Below are 21,831 nucleotides of genomic sequence, written 5' to 3'. Positions count from 1 at the left end.
ACTGGGGCACAGGGCTGTGGGTGAGGGGTGAGTGCACAGCCCTCAGGCTCCCTGCATACTGGAGTCCTTGCAACCAGGACTGTGCCTAGCAGGGAGCCAGAAGCTACGGCTGGGACTGTGACAAGAGACACTGGTTCCTAACAGGGACTCTGACGTCTATGCAGGGAAACCCCCGTACCTGCCCCTGTGAGCCTCATGCCTCCTCCTGCACCGCCTCCCAGGGGGCCAAAGAGAACGGGTCCTGGCCCCTGGCCAGCTGCATGGATTCCTCTGAGGACAACTCCCAAGGCGAGAACAGCAGAGGCTGTGTCTCCCACCTGCAGCCACGGTGGCCTGCGGGAGCCTGCGGGGCTAACCGTCCAGCTCAGACCCCTCCCAAGGTCTCGCAGGGGAACTATCGCTACCATTCCTCAGAGTGGCAAGGACAGTGCCAGTGTCTGTAGCAGGAAGAGGCCAGGCTGGCAGGGCCAAACGGGTCTGATTTCAAAGCCAAGGCCATTTCTGTAGCATGATCTGATGGGAGAGCCCAGCAGACGCAGACATTGCCCTTTACCTGCTGAAGGACGAGGGCAGGCAGGCGTGAGGACCACACTCCTGCAGTGGCTGCAGGGGTGCTGGACCGACATTCCAGAGACCCCAGGGCACCCCCAGACTTCTGCCCACAGAAGTTAGCACAGCAGTGCCTCCAGTGCTTCCCGGCCGGAAAGTGTAGGTGTGCCTTTGCTGTCACTCACTGCGGGATCCCACACTCCCGTCGCCGCCTGGGCTGCCAGGATGCCTGTGCCTTCAGCTAACATCAGTTTGTTCGTATTTCACCACCAAGTGTTGGTAAGTCACGGAGGCTGAGCTAGCAGGTGCTTTGGGGTTTTGATTTCAAAAGAGAATGGACGATGCTGGGCTGCCCTGGTGCATGTTCGCTTAGAGCCCAGATCCTGGGATGTGGTGTGGGGAGGGTTGGGATCCCAGGATGTGGTGTGAACAGCTCCCCCTGGCTTCCAGGGCCCATTCTGCGTGGTTCTCCATCCGTGGATCTGGTCTTCTGAGAACTTCCAGCTCCTCTGTCTCCCTCACCCCATGAGTTCCCTCAACTGTCTAAATTTCAGTCATTTCCCTTTTGTCCAGAGGTCCATCTCACTGGAGATCACAGAACCGCTTCTTCCACCCAATGAGCAGGGCCTGTCCACCTGCAGCCAGCTGAGGACGGCCCGGCCTGGCCTTCACCCGGCTCTTCCCACGCAGATACAGCCAGCCTCCTCATCAACATTCAGTCCTGGACTTCACTCTGTCTATTCTAATTCCAAATGTCTTCTTGTGCAGAAGTTTGGGAGAGGCATCCTGTGAGCAGGTGGCTTCTTCTGGAGATGCCCCCACCCCACCCAGGTTCAAATAACAACAGGAACATCATTGGAAAGAAACTTTGGGAATTTCCTCCTGGGCTGACCGTCCCCAGCTGGCGTCTGGCTCTCTGTGGCTGCCCTCCTCCATCCACTGTGCAGGGAGGCCTGCAACACTCTGACAGCTCTCCTGGCTCTATCCACGGGTGGCTTCCCAAGGCAGGAAGAGCTCACTTCCTCCCCACAGCGGTGAGAGCAGGACCCGGTCTTGGCACCACTACGGAAATAACCTGGTCCCTGCAGGTGCTCCAGCGTCTCTTCCTTGGCAGCCCCTTGCAAATTACTACCAAGATGCAACACAGACCGAAGTGTGCCTGGTTGATGGCCATGTCTGCACTACCAGTCCTCAGTCCACCTGGTCCCAGGGACAGTCATGCTCTAGACTTTTGCCATGTCACACCCACAAGAGTGACAGAGCCTTCGGCTTCCCCTAGGAAATCTGAGGTCCCTGGGATCCGCTTCTCCATGATGGGCAAGGCTCTAACCCCTCATCAGAGTCCTGTTCTCTCTCCCTCTCTGGCTACCAGCTGCTAAATCCAGCTGTGCACAGATTCCAAGGTTTTGCTGACCAGGACTTGAATTGCGGTTCACATTACAAGGACACTTGCAAGTCGCTCCAGCAGACAAACTCCGGACGAACACGGCACGGTTCGTGGAGATTTATGTACACAGGGCAGAGACGACACCCACCCAGGTCCAGCTGGACACACACACAGCGGCCTGGGGAGGCATCTGGCTTGGGGACGAGAACTCGGGCCAGTCCCCAGACAGTGTGGTGGCTGCCGACCCCTTGGTTTCTAGTAATTGCACTTAATTTCCTGGCATTTAGGTCTCTGCCCCCTTGGGCTCTTGAAGGTGCCAGAGCTGGGACATGAATGTGACAAAATCCCTGCAGAGTTCTTACGGCTTGGGCTGGCCAGGACCCAGCCATGCGTCCAAAGGCTTCCCCTTAAAGCTTTTGTCAAATATACATAAATTCTGTTTGCAGTCTCTGGACTTTGAATAGCTTGTTTCGCTGTTGAATTTGGTTCGAGTGGGGGTGGGGTTGCCATAGGGACTCAGTTTATTCCATAAACTCTTTTTCTATCCTGCAAGAGTAAATCATAATTTGAAACGACACAAGAACCAAGGGTTAAAATGGCTGGAGGGTCCCTTGGCTTGATCTGCTCCCTGCCCTCACTGCTGTCCTGAACACCCCAGCTGAGCCCTGAGGGACCTTCCCCCATGAATAACCCAGGAGAAGCGGCAGCAGCAGGATCAGATCCCCCATCCCCAACACCCACCCACCCCCTGTGACCACCCCCACCTCTGATCAGAGGGGATCTGACTGAGCGTCAGTTGTCCTCTAAGACCTCAGATCCTTCTTTACTCAGTCCATAAACCTTGAATGAATATTGGCCATGTGCACAGCACTGTCCCAGACGCTTGGGTACAGAAGGTACCAGACCAAAGGCCCTGTGGACTGCGGTCAGCCTCAGGGATGCCCATGAGGACATCAGGCAGGGCCCTGACCTCAGAGCTCAGCCCAAGGGGTCCAGGTAGCTAGTGGGTGCTGCAGCTATCCCCAGAACCCAGAGGGCCCTTGGTCTGGGCTGGATTCAGGGACAGAACCCTAGAGTCCAAAGGTCCTGGCGCCCCTGGCCCTGAGATGGGCACTCTCAGGGATAATGTGGGTCCAGGTGTCTAGGGTGGGAGCTGGGTCCTGGGGACACACAGGGCTCAGTGGTCAGGGGAGGACCAGATACTGAGATGGCCTTGTTCCGGAGGTCTCTGAGCTCAGCACAGGCGTCAAAACCCAGCAGAGGACGGGTGAGAGGGGCAGGGAGCTAGGTGGGTTCTTACACCGGCTCCCTGGGCACTTTGCATGCAAGTGACAGTCTGAGTTCATGAGCCGCTTGTCCCACAACCTTCTGCCCCTGCAGCCCTTAGCTGTGGAAGCCAATGGCCCTGGATCCTACAGAGGACCCACTGGTCCACACAGCAGCAGAGAGCACCGGATCCTATAGAGCAGGCGTCCCCAAACTACGGACCCCGGGCCGCATGCGGCCCCCTGAGGCCATTTATCCGGCCCCCCTGCCGCACTTCAGGAAGGGGCACCTCTTTCATTGGTGGTCAGTGAGAGGAGCACAGTATATGGCGGCCCTCCAACGGTCTGAGGGACAGTGAACTGGCCCCCTGTGTAAAAAGTTTGGAGACGCCTGCTATAGAGGACCTAGTGATCCATACAGCAGCAGAGAGTACCAGGGACTGAAGCCAGACTGGAAAGAACCTTTGGAATAAAACAGAGTCCCCCTTGGTGGATGAAACTCCACTGAGGAGTTGCTTGTTCACAGTGAGCGTTCCTGATCCCTCTCCTCGGGGTGGGTCTCCCCTGGTGACCCCGGCCTATGAGCTGAGGCATCCGCCACAAGGCCACCTTCCACAGTGCCTCATCTCTCAAGGAACATGACAGTCAGGAACGGGGAGGAATCCTCCCGTTTTAGAAAATCATCATTTTCATCTGCGAAAAGGAAAGGATACCAACCCGAGTTCTTGGCTCACTGAAGTCATCAAGGCCACAGAATGAATGCTAGTGAGAAAAACAAAAAAAGGAACAAAAACTATAAAATAATACCAAAAGAAAATGAGGAAAAGAGAGGAAAAAGAAAGGAAAACAGATGTAAGATATGTAGTATGGAACTCAATGACAGCATTTTGCAAGAACTATGACACTGAGTTGTTGAGTTTGGAAGGAGAAACAGGAAGTAAATGGGCTTTAGGAACTGATCTCCCCTGGGAAACGCATCCTGCGGCATTCCACGCTCAGGGTGGGCTATCCTGACCCACTCCCCAAACGTGCGGTTAACTCAGACAGGGGAGATTTACACTCTGGACCAGGACAGGACTCTGGTGCTGTGATGTGGCCTTCCTGCAGAGCCTGGGCAGGCCGGTATAAATAGAGGAAGTCTCAGCCCATGGTCATGGTCCAGGGCTCCCACCAAGAGACGGAGACGTGATGTGTAAATTCCACTCAGGGTGGCCCAGGCCAAACTTGCAGACAAGTAGCGCCCTTCCCCCTGCACCACGCTTGTCTGACCCTCCACCCCGCAGGCCCCATGTGGCCCAGGGCGGCTTTGAATGCGGCCCAACACAAATCTGTAAACTTTCTTAAAACACATTATGAAAATGTTTTCGGCAATTATTCTTAGCTCACCTGCTATTGTTAGTGTTAGCGTAATTTACATGCCACCCAAGACAGTTCTTCCAATGTGGCCCACGGAAGTAAAAAGATTGGACACCTGGCCCTATATCATCTTTACCAGCGCTCTTTCTTCCAAGGGAGTCACTACTTAAAATCTTTATTGCCATTTGATTAGTCTACTTATGGAGATAAAATAATCAGGGAAAAAATGGTCTTAATGGAAGAAAAAATTACACAGGTCACCTTAAAAGCAGAATTTTTTTTCTTAACCTGTTAAGGACTTGCTTTGCTCAAAAGGAGTTGCAAGTCATTAGGTGAAACATATCTGAACATCAACTGGGGCTTTTGAAAATAGTCCTTGAGTTTGTTTCCCCCACCAAAACAAGGTAGTATCTCCCGATATTATTTATTGGAAAAGTCCAAACTAACAGCCATCAACTTCTAAACAAGGTATAAGATCACTGGAAGTCAGAAGTAGAAGGGGCCTTGGCAGACACCCAGCCCTTCCTCTTCCACATGGGGAAGCTGAGGCTGCAGAGAGGGGAGGATTCATCAAGACCATACAGTGGGCTGTGGCAGAAAAGAGTTTCGGGCCATGACAAAGGGACCAATGAGCCAGGGAGAGGGGTGGCTGGAGCTATTTCCACGGCCACAGGCCTCAGTGCCTGTAAGGAAATGAAGGTGGCGTGAGGCACCTTGGAAGGTTCGCAGACCTACAGGCCTCATCGGGCATCCATCCTGGTCAGTCCCACCTGTTCCACATGCCAGCCTCCACATCTCCCTTCTGTGGCAGAAGGAGACAGACCAGTCCACAAACACTGGCTTTGAGAAAAGGGTCAAAGAAGAGCCAGAAAGACGATTCGAACATCGCCCAGGTACTCTCGCTGCTGAGGATGCAGTGAGTGTTCTTTCAGATGTGTGCTCATTCTGCCTGACTTATAACTTTTTAATCAGCAAGGGTGACCTTGGTCAGGTTTTAAGCCTCTCCTCTACCATATCCGGCTCTGTGACCTATTTTACCAACCGAAGTGGTAGAGCTACCTGGGAGACGGGAAGGACCAGTGCTGGCGGCCTGTCTACCTTGCCTGGGCTGAGGACTTTCATATTCTCAACCTAATTTCATCCCTACATCCACCCTCAGAGACAGAGCGCCATTCCTAGCAGCACATGAGAACACCAAGGCCTGGGGCAGAGGCGTGAATTCCCTAGGCTTTCTGGGGCCACTTGGGTAAGACCAGAGGAGAGCCCAGGCTCATCTGTCTGCAAAGCCAGCCCACCCTTGAAGAAATTCTTAAATTCAATTATTCTTGAGACCCCCTTGGGTTCTCAAAATATCCTTGGCAGGCTGGCGGGAGTGGCCATCAGGCAGATGGGGACTCTAGAAATCACCTAAAACTGGCATTCCCATGAGTGCAACCAGGGAAATAGCAGGCGAGCCCTGCGCCCGCCCCTGCCCCTGTGCACAGATCCCCAGTCCTCTTGCAAGAGCCGGGAGGGCCCTACACCCCCAGCAGAGATGGGAAGGTGATTTCATCTGCATGAGGCTGGTTCTCCTGAGAGAAGGGAGAGGAAGCATCTAAAATGTGGGTGGAATCTTAAGAGCTGTCCCGTCTCTCTGGGCACGTGGTTTGATTCCCTCCAGGACTGGAAAGGCTGTCAACCCATTTTTGGACCACCCCAGAATCCGCCTTCCAGAGACTTCTGTCCTGGTTTGTCCCTGAAATGAGTCAGCTTCCTCTCTCAGAAGACTGGCCTCAGACACGTGAAGTCCAGAGATGCCCTTTCTGCCTCCTCTCCCCAGGGCTGATCCGCATCGGCCTGTGAGATTCAGATGGGAACCCCTGTTCCGGCACAGATGTGCTGGCCCCCAGACCTCCTGGATGGGTTCAGCGGTCCTCCGTCTTGTTCCCACACTTGAGCTTACCTCTGTGACATTAAATGTGCAATTATTGTTTTTCGGTATTCATCTATAATCATTTGCTTATTCATCCACACACATTTGATGATGCCCTATCCCGTGGCAAAAACTGGCTTGAATGGAGAGATGAGTACCACGTGGTCCCTGTCCTCAAGGAGTCACAGCCATCAGGGGAAGATGAAGGGTAATGCCAAGATAAAACTGCTTCACATGTGTCCTGAGCAGGACTCACGTGTCTGACCTGACCAATGTCATATGGAGGGGAGGGGGGTGGCTATGATGTCCATGGAGACTCTAGCTTTCCCTTTCTTGCTGTGGGACCATGTACAGGTGTCCTAATCTATCTCTGCCTCAGTTTCCTCACCCATAAAATGGGCGTCATGGTAAATGGGCTGGTAGAACACACCCAAAAACCCAGTGAGAGGCCAGCCTCATGTCCTCTGGGATGGGAGAGGCTGCATCTTCCAGGAACATGTGACTAGTTTGGGGTACATAGAAGGTATTTAAAAATGAATGAGTCCATGGAAGAGACCCTGTGTCTGGGGTTAGAGGGATGCCACAGAGCTCATCAGCTTAACCTGCTCCACCTCTTTCCTGCTGAGACAGCAGGGGAGGGATTCAGGGAAGTCTTTCATGACAAAGACACACAGGGTTGGCCCTGGAGTGCAGAATTTTTGACAGCCACTGAGAAGGAAATCTCTTCACCAGAAAGGAATTTGGAGGAAGTACCGATTTCCTGGAGGTGCTGATTTTGGGGGAGAAGGGCAGAGAAAGGAGGGCTGGAGACAGAGTCTATGCTTCGGACGTTATGAAATAAAACGGCTCCGCACTAACATTTCGTGGAAAGAAACCTGGGGACAGTCTGAGGCCAGCCACCCACCTTTTCCTCCAGCTCTTTCAGGTGCCGCTTCTGAAACTCCAGCTTGTCCTCCAGTTCTCGGATTCTCTGAAATACATCAGGTCGTGTGTCAGAAAAAGTACATTTCTGGGTGTAAAACCTCCGTTTTTATTTTTTTATTGTGGTCTAGCACAGAAGCCGTGAAGGATACAAACACTATGGGCAGCCTGATGAGCTCTGATACGTGCAAAAGCCCAGGTCACCACCACCCAAAGCCAGACAGAGAGCATCTCAGCTCCCAGGAGGCCCTGGTCCCCCCGGCTCCATTCCAGCCCAGCGAAGGGAATTCTCTTCTGACTTCTACCACTAATGACGGTTTGTGCCTGTTCTAGAAGAATTACACAGAACACACTCTTAAGAGGGGATCTTTCAAAAACAAAACGTCGAGACTGTACCAAAACATGTAGACTCCCTGAGCAGCTAATAAAGGGCATGGCTGGGATGTGACATCAAGTCATGTATTTGTCCAAGATTTATGTAGCCGTAGCCTGGGGGCTGGGGGAGGGAGGGAGAGGAGGCCATGCTGGTGGGAGCCACTGTGCCAGCATCCACCCTTCCCCCTTAGAACCCCACTCAGCACATGGTACCAGGGTAACTGACAGACCCCGTTTGCCCAGGACTTTCTGGTGTGACTGCAGGAAACCCCTCAGTCTTGGGCAAACCGGTCCCCTGGTCACCCTCTTTGGCACTGTACCTGCAGAATTAATTATCCACGGGGTTTGCCCATCATTCCTCCCAGTCCCACACAGCGTCTCCACTGAGGGAATCTGGTGAACTCCCCCGTTTCCAGTTCTTCATGTGCCTTAAGGGCTTCTGCCCCATCAAGGGCCCTACCAAGGTGGGTACCCCAGAACAACTCTGCCCAGCAGGCTGCCGCTCCTTGAACTGGATAGAGACCCCATGCACTGAGACGATGCTGGGAGGCAGAAGGGTGGATGAGTCCAGCCAGCAAAAATTAAACCTGGGGTCACCAAAGGCTTTATTCAGGCCCAGAGGAGCCCTCTTGCATTCTGTAGGGCAGTGATTCTCCAGCCTGTGTCAGCATCACCCAGAGAGCCTGTCTGCTCAAATGCAGATTGCCAGGCCCTGCCCACAGAGCTTCTGATTCTGCCCGACAGGGGTGGGACCTGCACTCCAGCAAGCTGCACTCCAGCAAGGTCCCTGGTGATGAGGATGTGGATGGTCAGGGCCTCCGCTTTGAGAATCACCACTGTGGGCACATTTAGTGTCTGTAAATAGGGCTCCATATGCCTGGGCCTGTTTCAGTCCTGGGGAGAAAGACAAAGACCCTCCCCTTGTAGTCCATTTAAGGTTCAAATAATAGCGGCATACAAATAAATAGAGAGGGCATCAGATGAATACAAATGCCATCAAGAAAACCAAGAGCAGCTGGGCAAGATGGCTCAGGCCTGTAATCTCAGCTCTTTGGGAACCCGAGGCAGGTGGATCACCTGAGGTCAAGAGTTCGAGACCAGCCTGACCAACATGGTGAAATGTTTCCACTAAAAATATGAAAATTAGCTGGGCATGGTGGTTCATGTCTGAAGGGAGGCTGAGATAGGAGAACTGCTTGAACCCAGGAAGCAGAGATTGCTATGAGCCGAGATCGTGCCATTTGCACTCCAGCCTGGGTGACACAACAAGACTCCATATCAAAAAATAAATAAATAGATGTGAGGAGGGTGAGGGGTGAGGGACTGAACCATTGGCTGGAGGAGGCATGGAACCCAGCAGGGACCCATCATAGTTCACCAGATGTACAAAAGGGAAGGGAATTCCAGGTGGAGGGAACGGTGTGTGCAGAAGGCCAAGGGGTCTGGTGGGGAGTGGCGAGCAGAGGCTCTGGAATGGTGCATGTCCTGATGAGGTGCTCACAGATTTGGGGTTGCCATGGGGAGCCAGTGACAGGTTCTAAGCAGGGAAACGATGAGCTTTTGATTCCCGGATGATCACAGGGGCAGCCAAACAGAATGGATTCCATGAAGGAGACAGAAGAAAAGATGATTCAGCTCTGTGACCTCAGGTGGTTATTTTGCCTCTGTGAGACTTGGTGTCCTTATCTATAGATGGGTGCTGCCCACATCTAAGGATTTAACCAGCAAATTTGTACCAAGTGTTTAGAGCAGAGCTTGGTATTGAGCACTCCATCAATTATTTTTAAAAGTTGGTAATTTTCTACTCTCTCCCACATGCAGGGCAGCCAAGGAGCGTCTGAGCGTAGGTAGGGTGTGTGGCCTCACCCCGGCTTGAATTCTGGGCCCCAAATGTAGCAGCTATTGGACTCTGGGTGAGTGACATAATCTCTCTGTGTCTGGACCTCTCTACTGTAATATCTGTGTAGGACCCCGTGACACTGAGGGTGAAATGGGATCTGAAGGGCAATGCTTTGTAATCTAATGCCCAGCTTTACAGATTCCAAAGAACTTCTTCTGAGAATCCCCCAGAAACAACTTCTAAGCTTTAAAAATCAGCCTGAGAGGCCTAGCACAGTGGCTCATATCTACAATCCCAGCACTTTGGGAGGCCAAGGCGGGTGGATCAGGAGGACAGGAGTTCAAGACCAGCCTGGCCAACATGGTGAAACCCTGTCTGCACTAAAAATACAAAAATTAATGGGTGCCTGTAATCCTAGCTACTCTGGAGGCTGAGGCAGGAGAATTGCTTGAATCTGGGAGGTGGAGTTTGCAGTGAGCTGAGATTGCACGACTGTACTCCAGCCTGGGTGACAGAGCAAGACTCTGTCTCAGAAAAACAAAAAAATCAGCCTGAGAACCTGGCTCTTGCTCTAATCTTTCCTGATATTCACTCTCAGGGAACAGCCAGTGTCTCGTCAGAGTGTGGGAGCAACTGCACTCCAGCCTGGGTGGCTCAGCACCAGTCTGTCTCCCGGGCTGGAATATTGTCCCAGCACCTAGCACAGTGCTTGGTACATGGATGTTAGAACAACTCAAAACAAACAAAACACAGTGGCACGATGGGCAGCAGGGGCAGCTCTGAGCAAGCTGGATGATGCAGCTGTGGTGGTCGGAATGGGTGCGACAGGGCTCAGAATGCCGGGCTGAGCAACCCAGACTTTGTACTTCGGGCACTGGGGAGCCAGTGAGGGTCTCAGGGGAGGTGCTGTGGTGGTGCCGTGTGTCAGGAAGGCTTCAGCAGAGGGAGAGAGGGTATTGCTGTCATGAATTGTCCCAGCAGATGCCTCTGCAAGTCAACTGTGGCTAGGAGGTGAGACCTGTGCTACTGAACCCTCAGTGAGGGTCAGGACAAAGTGAATTTCCACCAACGCCTTCACTCCAGTCTTCACTCAGGCAGAACTCTTTGCAAAAGTGCAGAATCATTCTGTTGGGAAAGACGCCATCCACTAATGGAGGTTTTCACGTCCTGTTTTCCTCTTAGTTAACAGGGCTGGAAAATGCCAGTTCAGCTGGGGCCGGGCAGGGGACATCAGTGCACCCCACGGGCTGGATTCCAGGCAAAACACAATGTAACGTCCACGGCAAACTGGGAGACCGGGAAGGACCATCTGTGGTTGAAGCAGGCAGCCAGTGCCTGGGCCCGATCAGAAGTGGGTGAGTGTTGCCAGAGCCCCGGGTTGTGCTACGTTGTGTTGCCGTGATGAATCCATGAGTGTTAGGGATTATTGTGAACATGAAGGTGAGAGAGGACATGATAATGATCAGGTTGAATTAGAATGGCCAAGTGCAGGAAATGTTAGCTGATATTCACTGAGTGCTTACTTTGTGAACACTTTAAATTCGCCATTGACCACAGCACGTTAAGATGTGTGCGTTGACTTAATCTACAGACAAGAAAACTGAGGCTCACAGAGGTGAACTAACTTGCCTCAGGTTACACCATAACTAGGGGAAGGATTTGAATAAAAATCTGTCTGACCCGAGAGCCTATGGCTCCTAATGCTACATCGTAGCTTTCCATATATAAATTTAAAGCATTAATTTTTATATTCTTGGAGGGGAACAAAATCACTGTAATACAGGTTTGAATTCCTTCCCTCTGGAAAACAAATGTAGGTTTTGCAATACTCTTCTGAAAATACCAGATTTCTGGAAACTATTGAATGATAGCAATTAGCAAACAATTTAAAAACAGGCACGGATAGTGAATCCTCAGGGAATCATGCGGTGCAGAGACCAGGGCTCTGGTCGTGGACTCAGGACAGGCCTGGCCTGAAAGGGTCAGCTTATGGCTGGCGGACCTTGATCCAGCTGTTTTTCCTCTGTGCCTTCATCATTCCCTCTATTTAAGCAGGGTTAAAGACTTAGTTAGGTAGCCAAACGCCTGTTTACAACAGGTGTTTTTATGATGCTCACTACAACCACTATTTCAGGGCGGTGGATTCTCTGTCAAATCCTATGAACAGGGTACTACTTTTGCCACCTGCAGCCCTTTGAAAACATAAAGCCTCTCCTCAACCATGATAAACGGTTTCCACCTCAGGGGCTTTGTACATGCTGTTCTCTCTGCCAGGTGGCTGCCCGGCTCACCTCCTCGCACCATTTCAGCCTCTGCCTGTTTCTGACATCCTCAGCATTTGTTTGAGTCTTGCTTGTTTCCCCTCCCCAGAATATAGAACACCCTATCCATGGAAGCAGGACTTTGCCCACTGTTCCACTCTCAAGGGCCAAAACTGTGCCTGGCACGGGGTGGGCGCTCCACACATGGTTGTTGAATGGAAGCTGGAAGCAGCAGCATCGCATTTCCCCGGCACCATGTGGTCCCCGGGCTGGCGGGAAGCCTCCCTTCTGCCTGGGAATCATACCTCAACCACCCACTTCCAGGAAGGCCTGTTAAAGGAAGCATCCCGTTAAACAGATGTGCTCCTAAATCTGCACCTCTTTTATGAAGGCTGTGGCCTGCTGGCTGAGGGCTCCGGGCTTCTGTTTCTATGACACACGTGCAACACTCCTCAGGGAAGAGGAGCAAGAGTCAGCACACATCATGGCATCGTCAGTTATACTGGGAGAGTTTGGCCAAGCGTTTTCACCTGCAGAACCACACTGGAGCCTCAAGGCAATGCCCGAAGATGCAGCTGCTCAGAACTACCCATAGTATAGATGAAGAAGCTGAGGCTCCAAACGTTAAGCCTTGCTGACAGTTCTGGAGCTGAACTCAAAGCAGGGAGGAGGTAGAACCTTTTCCCTGGATTCTGCTGCCTTGTGTGCTAAAGGAGGGAGACACGGTGAGCGGAAAGGGAAGGCATAAGAATGTATTTTCTTACTAAACCAAAAAAGTAACAAGACCCTTACATACCCCCAGAACTCACAGCCATGCATCTATAAGATGAAGGTTTAACAACTGGAAGTTGCACAGAAATGATCATGGCATCTCCTTAAATGTGGAAACTGATTTCATAGGCCTGGATTGGGGCCTGAGATCCTGTATTACTAGCAGATCTCAGCATCATGCCAATGTCCCTGGTCCACGAACCACACGGAGTGGCTGGAGGCCACTACCTTGGGTATTGACATCCATGCGTTATGACATAAAGAGAGTAGAGAGTTCTCCTTTCATTGAATACCTACCATGCACCAGGTGAATTGATTTGCATACCTTATCTCATTAAAGCCTCAGAGCAATGTATTGTTAAATAAATGTAGTGACTTCAGCTTATATGTACATATCACTATATTTTAATAAAACTGAGGTCAGGGAAGTTTCAGTATTCAGTGGGAGAAAGGAGTGTCTACTAATTACCTTCAGCAGAATTCTCAACTAATTTGAAAATGATCCAAAGATAAAGGAAAAGCAATACCAACCCTGGTTAAGCTACTGTTCAAGCTACTCCCTGCAATTGACTACACAGTTTGGTAAAAGGAAGTGATTTGTCCCCTGTGATTTTACATAAACACTAGAAAACATTTGCATTTTAAATGACTTTTTTCTTTAAGGGATGCTGGTCCTCCACTGCCCAGCAGGCAGACACCACTATGGCTTGCTTTGTGGCTTTTAAAAAAAATCACCCAGATCCTGGGTTCATTTTTCAGCATGTGCAGCATGGGGGGTTTTTCCAGGAGTCACAGTGGAATGTGGCATTGACCTGTGTCTTTATGGCGTGCTCTCTAACCCATCACGCATTTCAGGTTCAGGTCACCAAAAGCAGCACATTCCATGAGATTTGAATCCTCGAGTGGAGTAATGATTTTTTTTTTTCTCAAACACACAAATGTTGCTCTGTTCTTTGAGCTGGATCTCCTGAACACAGAATCAATTCCTTTATCTGCTGCACACTCAGTGAGCAAGTCCTGAAATGAAGGCACAGTGCTCTCAGAACTCAGCACCTGGCTCCTAACTCCCCATCCACTCCTGCTATTTCCACCCACAGTCAACATTCCGCAAGAATCCACAGTGGTCTGCACTTACTGAGAGCATTTTACAAGTCATAATTATCTAAACCTCACCATGGCCCAATGAGATAGGCATTGTCATCATCCCCATGAGGAAGACATTGAGGCCCAGAGAGGTTAAGTAATTTGTCCAAGGCCACACATCTAAGTGGGAGAGCCAGAGTTCAGAGCCAGGTCGTCTGGTCCCAGTGTCTGTGTTTTCAGCTTCTTTGCTGCCCTAAGCTGACCCACACCATGCTGCTCTGTTGCCTGAATGCCCTTTCCCTTTGATGGCGATGATGATCAATTTTATGTTAACTTGGCTAGGACATGGTACCCAGATATTTGGTCAAATATTCTAGATGTTGCCAGATGCCGTGGCTTCTGCCTATAATCTCAGCTCTTTGGGAGGCCAAAGTGGATGGGTCACTGGAAGTCAGGAGTTCAAGACCAGCTTGGCCAACATGGTGAAACCCCATCTCTACTAAAAATACAAAAATTAGCTGGGTGTGGTGGTGGGCGCCTATAATCCCAGCTACTCAGGAGGCTGAGGCAGGAGAATCACTTGACTCAGGAGGCAGAGGTTGTAGTGAGGTGAGACTGTACCACTGCACTCCAGCCTGGGCAACAGAGCGAGAGCAAGACTCCATCTCAAAAACAAAAACAAAAACAAAACTAGATGTTTCTGTGGAGGCCTTTTTTAGATGAGATAAACATCTAAGTCAGTAGACTTTGAGTAAAGCAGATGAGCCTCCATAATGTGGTGGTTGGTGGGCAGGGAGGGGTTCATTCAATCACCTGAATGCCTTGAGAGAAACACTGACTTCCCCAAGGAGGAGAGCATGCTGCTAGCAGGCGGCCTTCAGGCTTGAACTACAACTCTTCCTGGGGGCTCTGGCCTGCCTTGAAGACTGTGAACTTGCTGAGCATTTATCTACAGTTGCATGAGCCACTTCCCTCTCTCTCTCTCTCTCTCCCCCACCCCGCCCCGCCTGCATCCTCCTTCTTTTTCCCTTCTGTGGCATCCCTCCACTGATACTCTAGATCCTTACTATCTGGGTGACCTCCAGGGACATAAATTAACCTCCCTGAGCCTCAGTTCTCTCATCTGGAAAATGGACATCATAATGGCCACCTGTAGTGTCCATGAGATGAGGGATCTGCAGTGCAGGGAGCCACTGCCAGCCACACAGTGAGCACCCAACAAATGCTCTGCGTGCCACTGCTTCTTTCCCTTCATTGTCACTGAGGAGCCATGAAGCCCAGCTCCCCATGTGTTCAGTAGCACATGAAACTCACAAACAACACTGAACCTTGGAAGGCATTGAGGTTCTCAGACCTACAACCCATACACCTTCCAGGCCCAATCCTCAAATGAGCCGCCATCACAAAAGCCCGCAGAAAAGCAAACTGTTCAGCCAATGCCTCCCGGTTACCAGCATCTGACCTGGAAACACGTGCAGATGCTGGAGGAAGAGGGCCGAGGGAGAAGGCACTATGGTTTGGACGAACATTTCAGCGTTTGCTCCACAGAATGCCCAAGTGCCCCACGTCTTGCCCCGTGACAGGGAGTTATGATGGGCATTGATGAAATCTTGCTTCTCAGAAACTTACTTTACCACCAAATCTACCTGGAACGAGCCTGGGGCACCCAGGGGCTCATCAGGGTGTCAAGGTGCACACAGGGCAATGGGGGTGCCAGGGGAGCTGTGGGCACAGCAGCTGTCGCCGCCTACCTGCTGGGCCTGCTGTAGCAGCTCCATGCGCTCCCGCAGGATCTGGCTGTCGAACTCCCGGCTCTGCCTGAGGATCTGCCTGCGCACCTTCTCCACAGCAGCCTGCAGGTCCTCCCGCTGGCCCTCGCTCAGCGCCTCACCGGCCCTCCGCCCCGGCTCCTGCTGCAGCGCCGTGTACAGTGTGGCCTCCAGGTCTTGGATTTTCTGAGCAGTGCAGATGACACAGACAGAGGAAGGTCACAAGGAGGTGGACGGGAACCACCAGGAGGCTGCTGGTGGAAGCAGAGCCAGGGAGGGGGGCTTTGGGCAGGGAGGAGTGACTGGCAGGGGCCAAGCACAGGGCAAGCAGTCCCCGGGGGAGCAGGGTGTGAGGGTGCACCTCGACCCCTGCACACATTATCCAGGGTGCTTTTTACTCTGTTCAACCCAGACACCCCCACTATGCACAAGAGGGGACAATGGCAAGAAGAAAACGTAATGACAGCCTTCCTTTAAAACGTGTGGCTCACACAGCGGGCTGTTCACCAGGGTTCATTTCATCCTGGGCTTCCAGTTCACTCTCCTCACCTTGGGAACAAAGCCGCCCTTTTCTGATGGGCACAGTGGGAAACTATGTCTGCATTTGCACACATCTGGTTTTCAGCTGCCTCAAGAATGCAACTCTAGTCCAAAGCAAACAGTGGTAATGTTTTAGTTGCCCCTAGCCCCCTAAAAAAGCAAGACACCCTTTGTTGGCAACACTGAATGAGACATTAGTGACTAACTGGGGATCCTTGTGAAAGCTGAGTTTTCATCATTGCAGGATGTTACTCCTTTTCACAGCAAGACACTTAAACATAGCTATCTTATGGGAATGTCCAGGGACAAAAGAAAATTATCTCCTTTTCTGCCTCCCTAAATACCCCCCACATTCCTTACTGAGGAACAGCTACTTCTCTCCTGAAGAAACCGCAGGTGGCATAGAGGAACCACGAGTTTCAATAGAAACGTGCCACTGAGGCAGAGGCTAACCAGGTAGCTCTCCTTCACCGTGACAGAGCTTAACCAGTAGCCCTCCTTCACCACGACAGAAGTTAAACAGTAGCCCTCCTTCACTGTGACAGAGCTTAACCAGTAGCCCTCCTTCACCACGACAGAAGTTAACCAGTAGCCCTCCTTCACCAAGACAGAGGTTAACCAGTAGCCCTCCTTCACCACGACAGAAGTTAACCAGTAGCCCTCCTTCACCACGACAGAAGTTAACCAGTAGCCCTCCTTCACCAAGACAGAAGTTAAACAGTAGCCCTCCTTCACCACGACAGAAGTTAACCAGTAGCCCTCCTTCACCAAGACAGAGCTTAACCAGTAGCCCTCCTTCACCATGACAGAAGTTAACCAGTAGCCCTCCTTCACCAAGACAAGTTAAACAGTAGCCCTCCTTCACCAAGACAGAGGTTAACCAGTAGCCCTCCTTCACCACGACAGAGGTTAACCAGTAGCCCTCCTTCACCAAGACAGAAGTTAAACAGTAGCCCTCCTTCGCCAAAAGAGAGGTTAACCAGTAGCCCTTTTTCACCAAGACAGAGCTTAACCAGTAGCTCTCCTTCACCACGATAGAGGTTAACCAATAGCCCTCGTTCACTAAGGCAGAGTTTAACCAGTAGTCCTCCTTCACCACGACAGAGGTTAACCAGTAGTCCTCCTTCACCAAGACAGAGGTTAACCAGTAACCCTCAGTCACCGAGACAAAGGTTAACCAGTAGCTGTTTGTCACTGAGACAGAGGTTAACCCAGCAGCCATCTGTCACCGAGACAAAGGCTAACCCGGTACCCTCCATCATCAAGACAGAGGTTAACCCGGTAACCCTCCACTGCCATCAGGCTACCTGCTCCTCAAGTCTCCTCTGTCTTTTCCCTATTGGGATCCAGGCCCATCAGGCCAGACTGATTTTAACCAACAGATGATCACCTTCCCCTCTGCCCACCCCAGCAGTTGCCTCTGGGGAATCAGAAGGCTGGAATCTGTTCCCCACAGAGCTGTGGGTCCCCCGATGGGCTCCACCCGGAGCAGAGCTTGCTGGTTGGTGCCTGCGGGCTCGCCCCCTCCCCACTCAGCAGCCGAGCTCCCAGGAGGCCCCACACGGCCAGTTTCCAGATGGAAACGCACCACTAGATTCTGGAAACCCCATTGTGGGCCCACCCCACCTCGCTCAGCTCAGTGACAGAGGGACACAGGCCTGCATCTGGCACCTGCAGTCCTGGCTTCAGTGTGGACACATGGCCCTGCCACTCTCTCAGAGCATTTCACTTCCGGGCTGTTCGTGATAAACTAGGGCACGTTGGAACTCCCGTCTAGCCATGTGACTGAAATGCCACTGGGAGCACACGGCCCACACAGGCTTTTGGATGCTCCAAGTGCAAAGTTAGCTTCTATGAGGTGGCACAAGCAGCATGCAGGGGCCTCTTCTGCAGAGCCAGCACTCTGAGGGGCCCCTCAGGCCTCGCTGAGTTGGTGCTTAGACCAATCTTAGGGGAAGGGTGGACCCCAAGGTGATCCGAAGTGTGTTTTAGGAAATGCCAGATCTGCAAGATGTCCCTTGAAAAAAGTCCCATGATCCGGTGAACTTGGTACACCACTCACTTGCATTCCCTCGGAGCCTTAACCCACCCTTTAGCACACTAAGACTCCACGAAGTCCTCCAGAGTTTTACAACTTACTCCATCGCACTGTGTTTTGGGGGCCCTCGGTTTCTGGACATTTAACATCACATTCCTTGGAGTTTTTTGGGAAATGCTAAGGGAAAGCAGGGATGCGTGATGGCGATGGCCCGTCCTTCAGGGTGTTTTCAAAAGGACCAAGCCTGGGAGAAAACAAGGAACAATCTAATAGATTAGAGAGGCAGGAGACAGACCAGGATAGAGATGAGAATGTCTCCATTTGTTAGTAGCCCTCAACACTGCTGAAACATCGTGTGCCCAGAAACAAGAACCCAGAGGGAAGTGCTTTGTGTTGATAAGGCTTGGTCCATCCCGATCTTCTTCGTCTCCTGCTCCCAGTCCCATGGGATTCAAGCCTCAGCCTTGACCGAAGGGCCAAGGGCCACAGCAAGCAGAACTGCCTTCAGGCCTAGAACCTCCTGTCCATCTGAGCTGAGCCCAGGCTACCTGCTCTGTCTTCCTGGAGCCTCTTGTGGGAAGTCGGGTTTTAAAGTCATTTTCTTAGTGATTGGATCTGCATTTTGTAGGTGCAAAACCATTTTTTAAAACGATTTGAACTATAAGTGATCTGGGCACAGATTTGCTCAAGACTTTGTGACACACTAGCTTCTTCCTACAAGGAATGGCATTGAACTCTGCATTCTCTCTCCTGCAGGGACGAGTATCCCTTATACTCAGCTCCCCACCACCCCCAAGGAGAATTTCTCTCAGTGCCAGGGGTAGGCAGCTTTGAGTGTGAGGACGAAGGAGCCTGAACAGCATCCCACTGTACTTTATCACCAGGACGCCCAGAGCCAATTTTGACCCAAACGCAAAATGACACCTGACTTTATACCTCATCCCTTCGGTTCTGAAAGCCACTTGGCATCATCTCATTGCTTTACCTCCGTGTTCCTTTATGATTACCTCTTTCTCCTATTTACAGGAAAACTTGCTTTGGGACTTTAAGTCTAAATCTTTAAGTATAATCAAACATAGAAACACAGTTTCTTCCCATTCATCTCAAACGATAACTAGAATGTAAGAAGCATGTCTGAGAAAACCATTAAAGTGACTGAATATTTTTGAAAATCACAATTGATTTGGAAGAAGTGACGATCTGTACAATCGTGCCAGCTGCAGGGTGGAGATGGCCTTTTTATCACTCGCGTTTGGCCCTGGGGAGCGTCCTAAATGCAGTTTCAGTCCCGAAGGAAAAAGCAGCCGCTAATGGGGAGTCTAAGAAGCCAAAGTGTCAAACCCACTTCCGGTCCTACCAGGTAAGCCTGGTCAAGGGCTTGCTTCCGGTAGTCGAGCTCCTCTTCCAGGTAGCCCTTCTGCCTGCTGAACAGGTCCTGAGAAAGAGGGAGGCGCCATCAGGGACCAGCGTCAGAACAGGAATCCGTGACAGCTTCAGAGCCCGTTTGCTAGAGTGGCAGTCTCACCGAATTGGGGTCACTCAGATGAGAAGGGACTTGACGGTCTTCCCCACTTGCCCCCACGTGAATCGCCCAGCAGGAGCCTCACGGACCCTGGGCACCCTTGACAGCCACGCCTGATCCTTCGTCAAGACTACCCCATTCCTCCTGCTTCCCTTCGTCTTGGGTACCTGATCGTAATGCAGGGACCCACCTCAAACCCAGGTGCAAGTCACAGGAGTCCTTCTGGGTTTCTCCTGCCATGTCCTAGTGGCCCTCAAAGACTGTCTTCATGGTGCTCAGATGTGGCTCTTCCCTCCTGCCTGACCTGCGTCACCCACTGCCTGACTGGTCTCACTGCGAACTCTTCTCCCTGCCTCCCGCGTCCCTCTCTAAGACCCTGCCAGCATGATCTCTCCAGAGTGCAAATCTCTGTTTATGACTGTGAGTTTCAGGGTTACAGTTCATCTCCTGCACCCACTTCCTTTTATAGACAAGGAAAGAGACAGCTGGAGAGGACCAGAGCCTTGCCTTAGATGGCACAGTTCAGAGGTGGCAGAGGAGGGAGTAGAAACCCAGACCTTCGGGCACCAGCCCAGGGCTCTTTCCGCACCACACCCTGCTCCCAGCCCACACTAGTCCTACTACCTTCCTCCTCCTCCTCCCCTTTCCATTTCTCCTGGGAGAACTCAAATTGGCCTTTGACTACTCAAGAAACACATCTGGGAAGACTTCTCTGACCTCCCCAGGCTCCCCATACATCCATGTGAATAACTACCACTTATCAGGTATCCAACGTGCCACGCACGGTGCAGCACTGGCTATGGATCTAGCGTTTCTCATCCCACAACCCAGCAAAGCAGACTGGAATTCCTCATTCAGCCATGAGAAAACTAAAGTCCAGTTTCCCAAGCTGTCATAGCCAGCAAAGAGTTGAGCCCCATCTGTGTGTTCCACACGCATGCGCCAGCATCTCCATGTCTGGGCTATGGCTCTCCCAACATCCTCGTGCAGCACTCACGTGAGCTCGTGAATGCACCACCCTGCAGGCCTGTGAGCCTGTTCCTGGTGGCAGGGCCCCTACTTGTTCATTACTAAGCCTCTAATCCTGGCATAGAGCCTGGGGACACAGCAGAGGCTCTGAAAATAGGTATTAAATGAATAATTGAGCATGTGAAAGAGCAAGTAAATGAGTGATAATGACTCAGAACAACCACTGGGGCAAAAGCAAAATTGAGAAATGCATGTAAATCATTAGGAAAGCACATGCAAAGCCTTCCTGCAGATCGACTTCTCTGAGCTCTTTGAACCCTCTCCCTCCACCCCCGGGCAGTCAAATCTTTTACCTTCTCCTTCTCCAGGTCCAGCATCTTCTGGGTCAGGGCGGCCTCAGTCCCCTCTATTTGCTTCAGCCACTAGAAAACAGTAGGGACAGGAGGGGTGCAGCAAAGTGAGAGTCAAAACCCAAGGGGCTGTGGAATTTCACAGGCTTGTGAATTTCATAGATGAGCTTCTTCAGGGTGTACTCAGGAATGGGTCAGGTCACTGCACACACATGTCTACACCTGTGGATGGTGTGGTTGTGTGTGCGTGGTCCAGCCTGTATGTGCAGGAGGTCACAAGTGTGAGGGTGACATGTACCTGTGTGGAAGCTTCATTCAGAGCCTGAGTGGACCCGAGTGTGGACCGCTTAGGAGTGTGTGCAGCAGAAGTGAGCATGGTGCAGCCGACGTCACTGAGTGCCTGCTCTGTGCTGATGTTTCACGTGGAAGACTTCATCTGACCCTCTTACGACCACCTCATACAGTAGGCTGTGTCACCCCCATTTTGCAGGTAAAGACATGGAGGCTGAGTTAAGTAACTTGTCCAAGGTCACACAGGTGCAGAATGAAGATTTGGAACCCAGCCTGCAGGATGCCAGAGCCACTGTGCTTATCCCTTCAGCAACTATGAGTTGGACCAGCCTAGAGTGCCTGGTCCAATGCGAGAGGAGGTGGAATCACGTACAGGGTAGGGGTGTAGGAGCATGAAAGCAGGGTTCATGCCAGGACATGAGGGTACAGGCACGGACGGTACTGGTGAAAACTCCAGGCATGCAGCTGAGCGTCAGGTAAGGGAGTGGGAGCTCTGTCCACGTTCCCTCTGGGGTCTGGGCTGGGGCTGAGCACAGAGGCAGATGTCATATGTGGATGTGTCTCTACAAGGAGTCCCTAAAATGGGAAGAAGTCCAGGCTGGCATAGGGTTATTACCCTGTGGGGGAGGGCT

The 21,831-nt window shown here is 51.7% G+C and overlaps 1 protein-coding gene across 4 annotated transcripts in view; it reads right to left on the bottom strand.

The window, feature by feature from the left end:
* Nucleotides 1-2,392: 2,392 nt before the first annotated feature.
* Nucleotides 2,393-21,831, bottom strand: part of JAKMIP1 (janus kinase and microtubule interacting protein 1) — a 174,796-nt gene continuing 155,357 nt past the window's right edge. For all 4 annotated transcript variants that reach the window (XM_039468597.2, XM_074395872.1, XM_074395874.1 and 1 more), the window contains 6 exons: nucleotides 20,912-20,980; nucleotides 19,425-19,502; nucleotides 15,472-15,675; nucleotides 7,374-7,439; nucleotides 3,919-3,994; nucleotides 2,393-2,482 (listed from right to left, as the gene is read on the bottom strand). In XM_039468597.2, the coding sequence (XP_039324531.1) occupies nucleotides 3,944-3,994; nucleotides 7,374-7,439; nucleotides 15,472-15,675; nucleotides 19,425-19,502; nucleotides 20,912-20,980 (468 nt within the window). In that variant the 3' untranslated portion in view covers nucleotides 2,393-2,482; nucleotides 3,919-3,943. The remainder of the gene's footprint in view (nucleotides 2,483-3,918; nucleotides 3,995-7,373; nucleotides 7,440-15,471; nucleotides 15,676-19,424; nucleotides 19,503-20,911; nucleotides 20,981-21,831) is intronic.

This window comes from Saimiri boliviensis, chromosome 3 (genome assembly GCF_048565385.1).
Source record: "Saimiri boliviensis isolate mSaiBol1 chromosome 3, mSaiBol1.pri, whole genome shotgun sequence".
Classification (NCBI taxonomy): Eukaryota; Metazoa; Chordata; class Mammalia; order Primates; family Cebidae; genus Saimiri; species Saimiri boliviensis.
The sequence above is the reverse complement of the archived record's forward strand: the minus strand, read 5'-3'. Positions and strand labels throughout refer to the sequence as shown.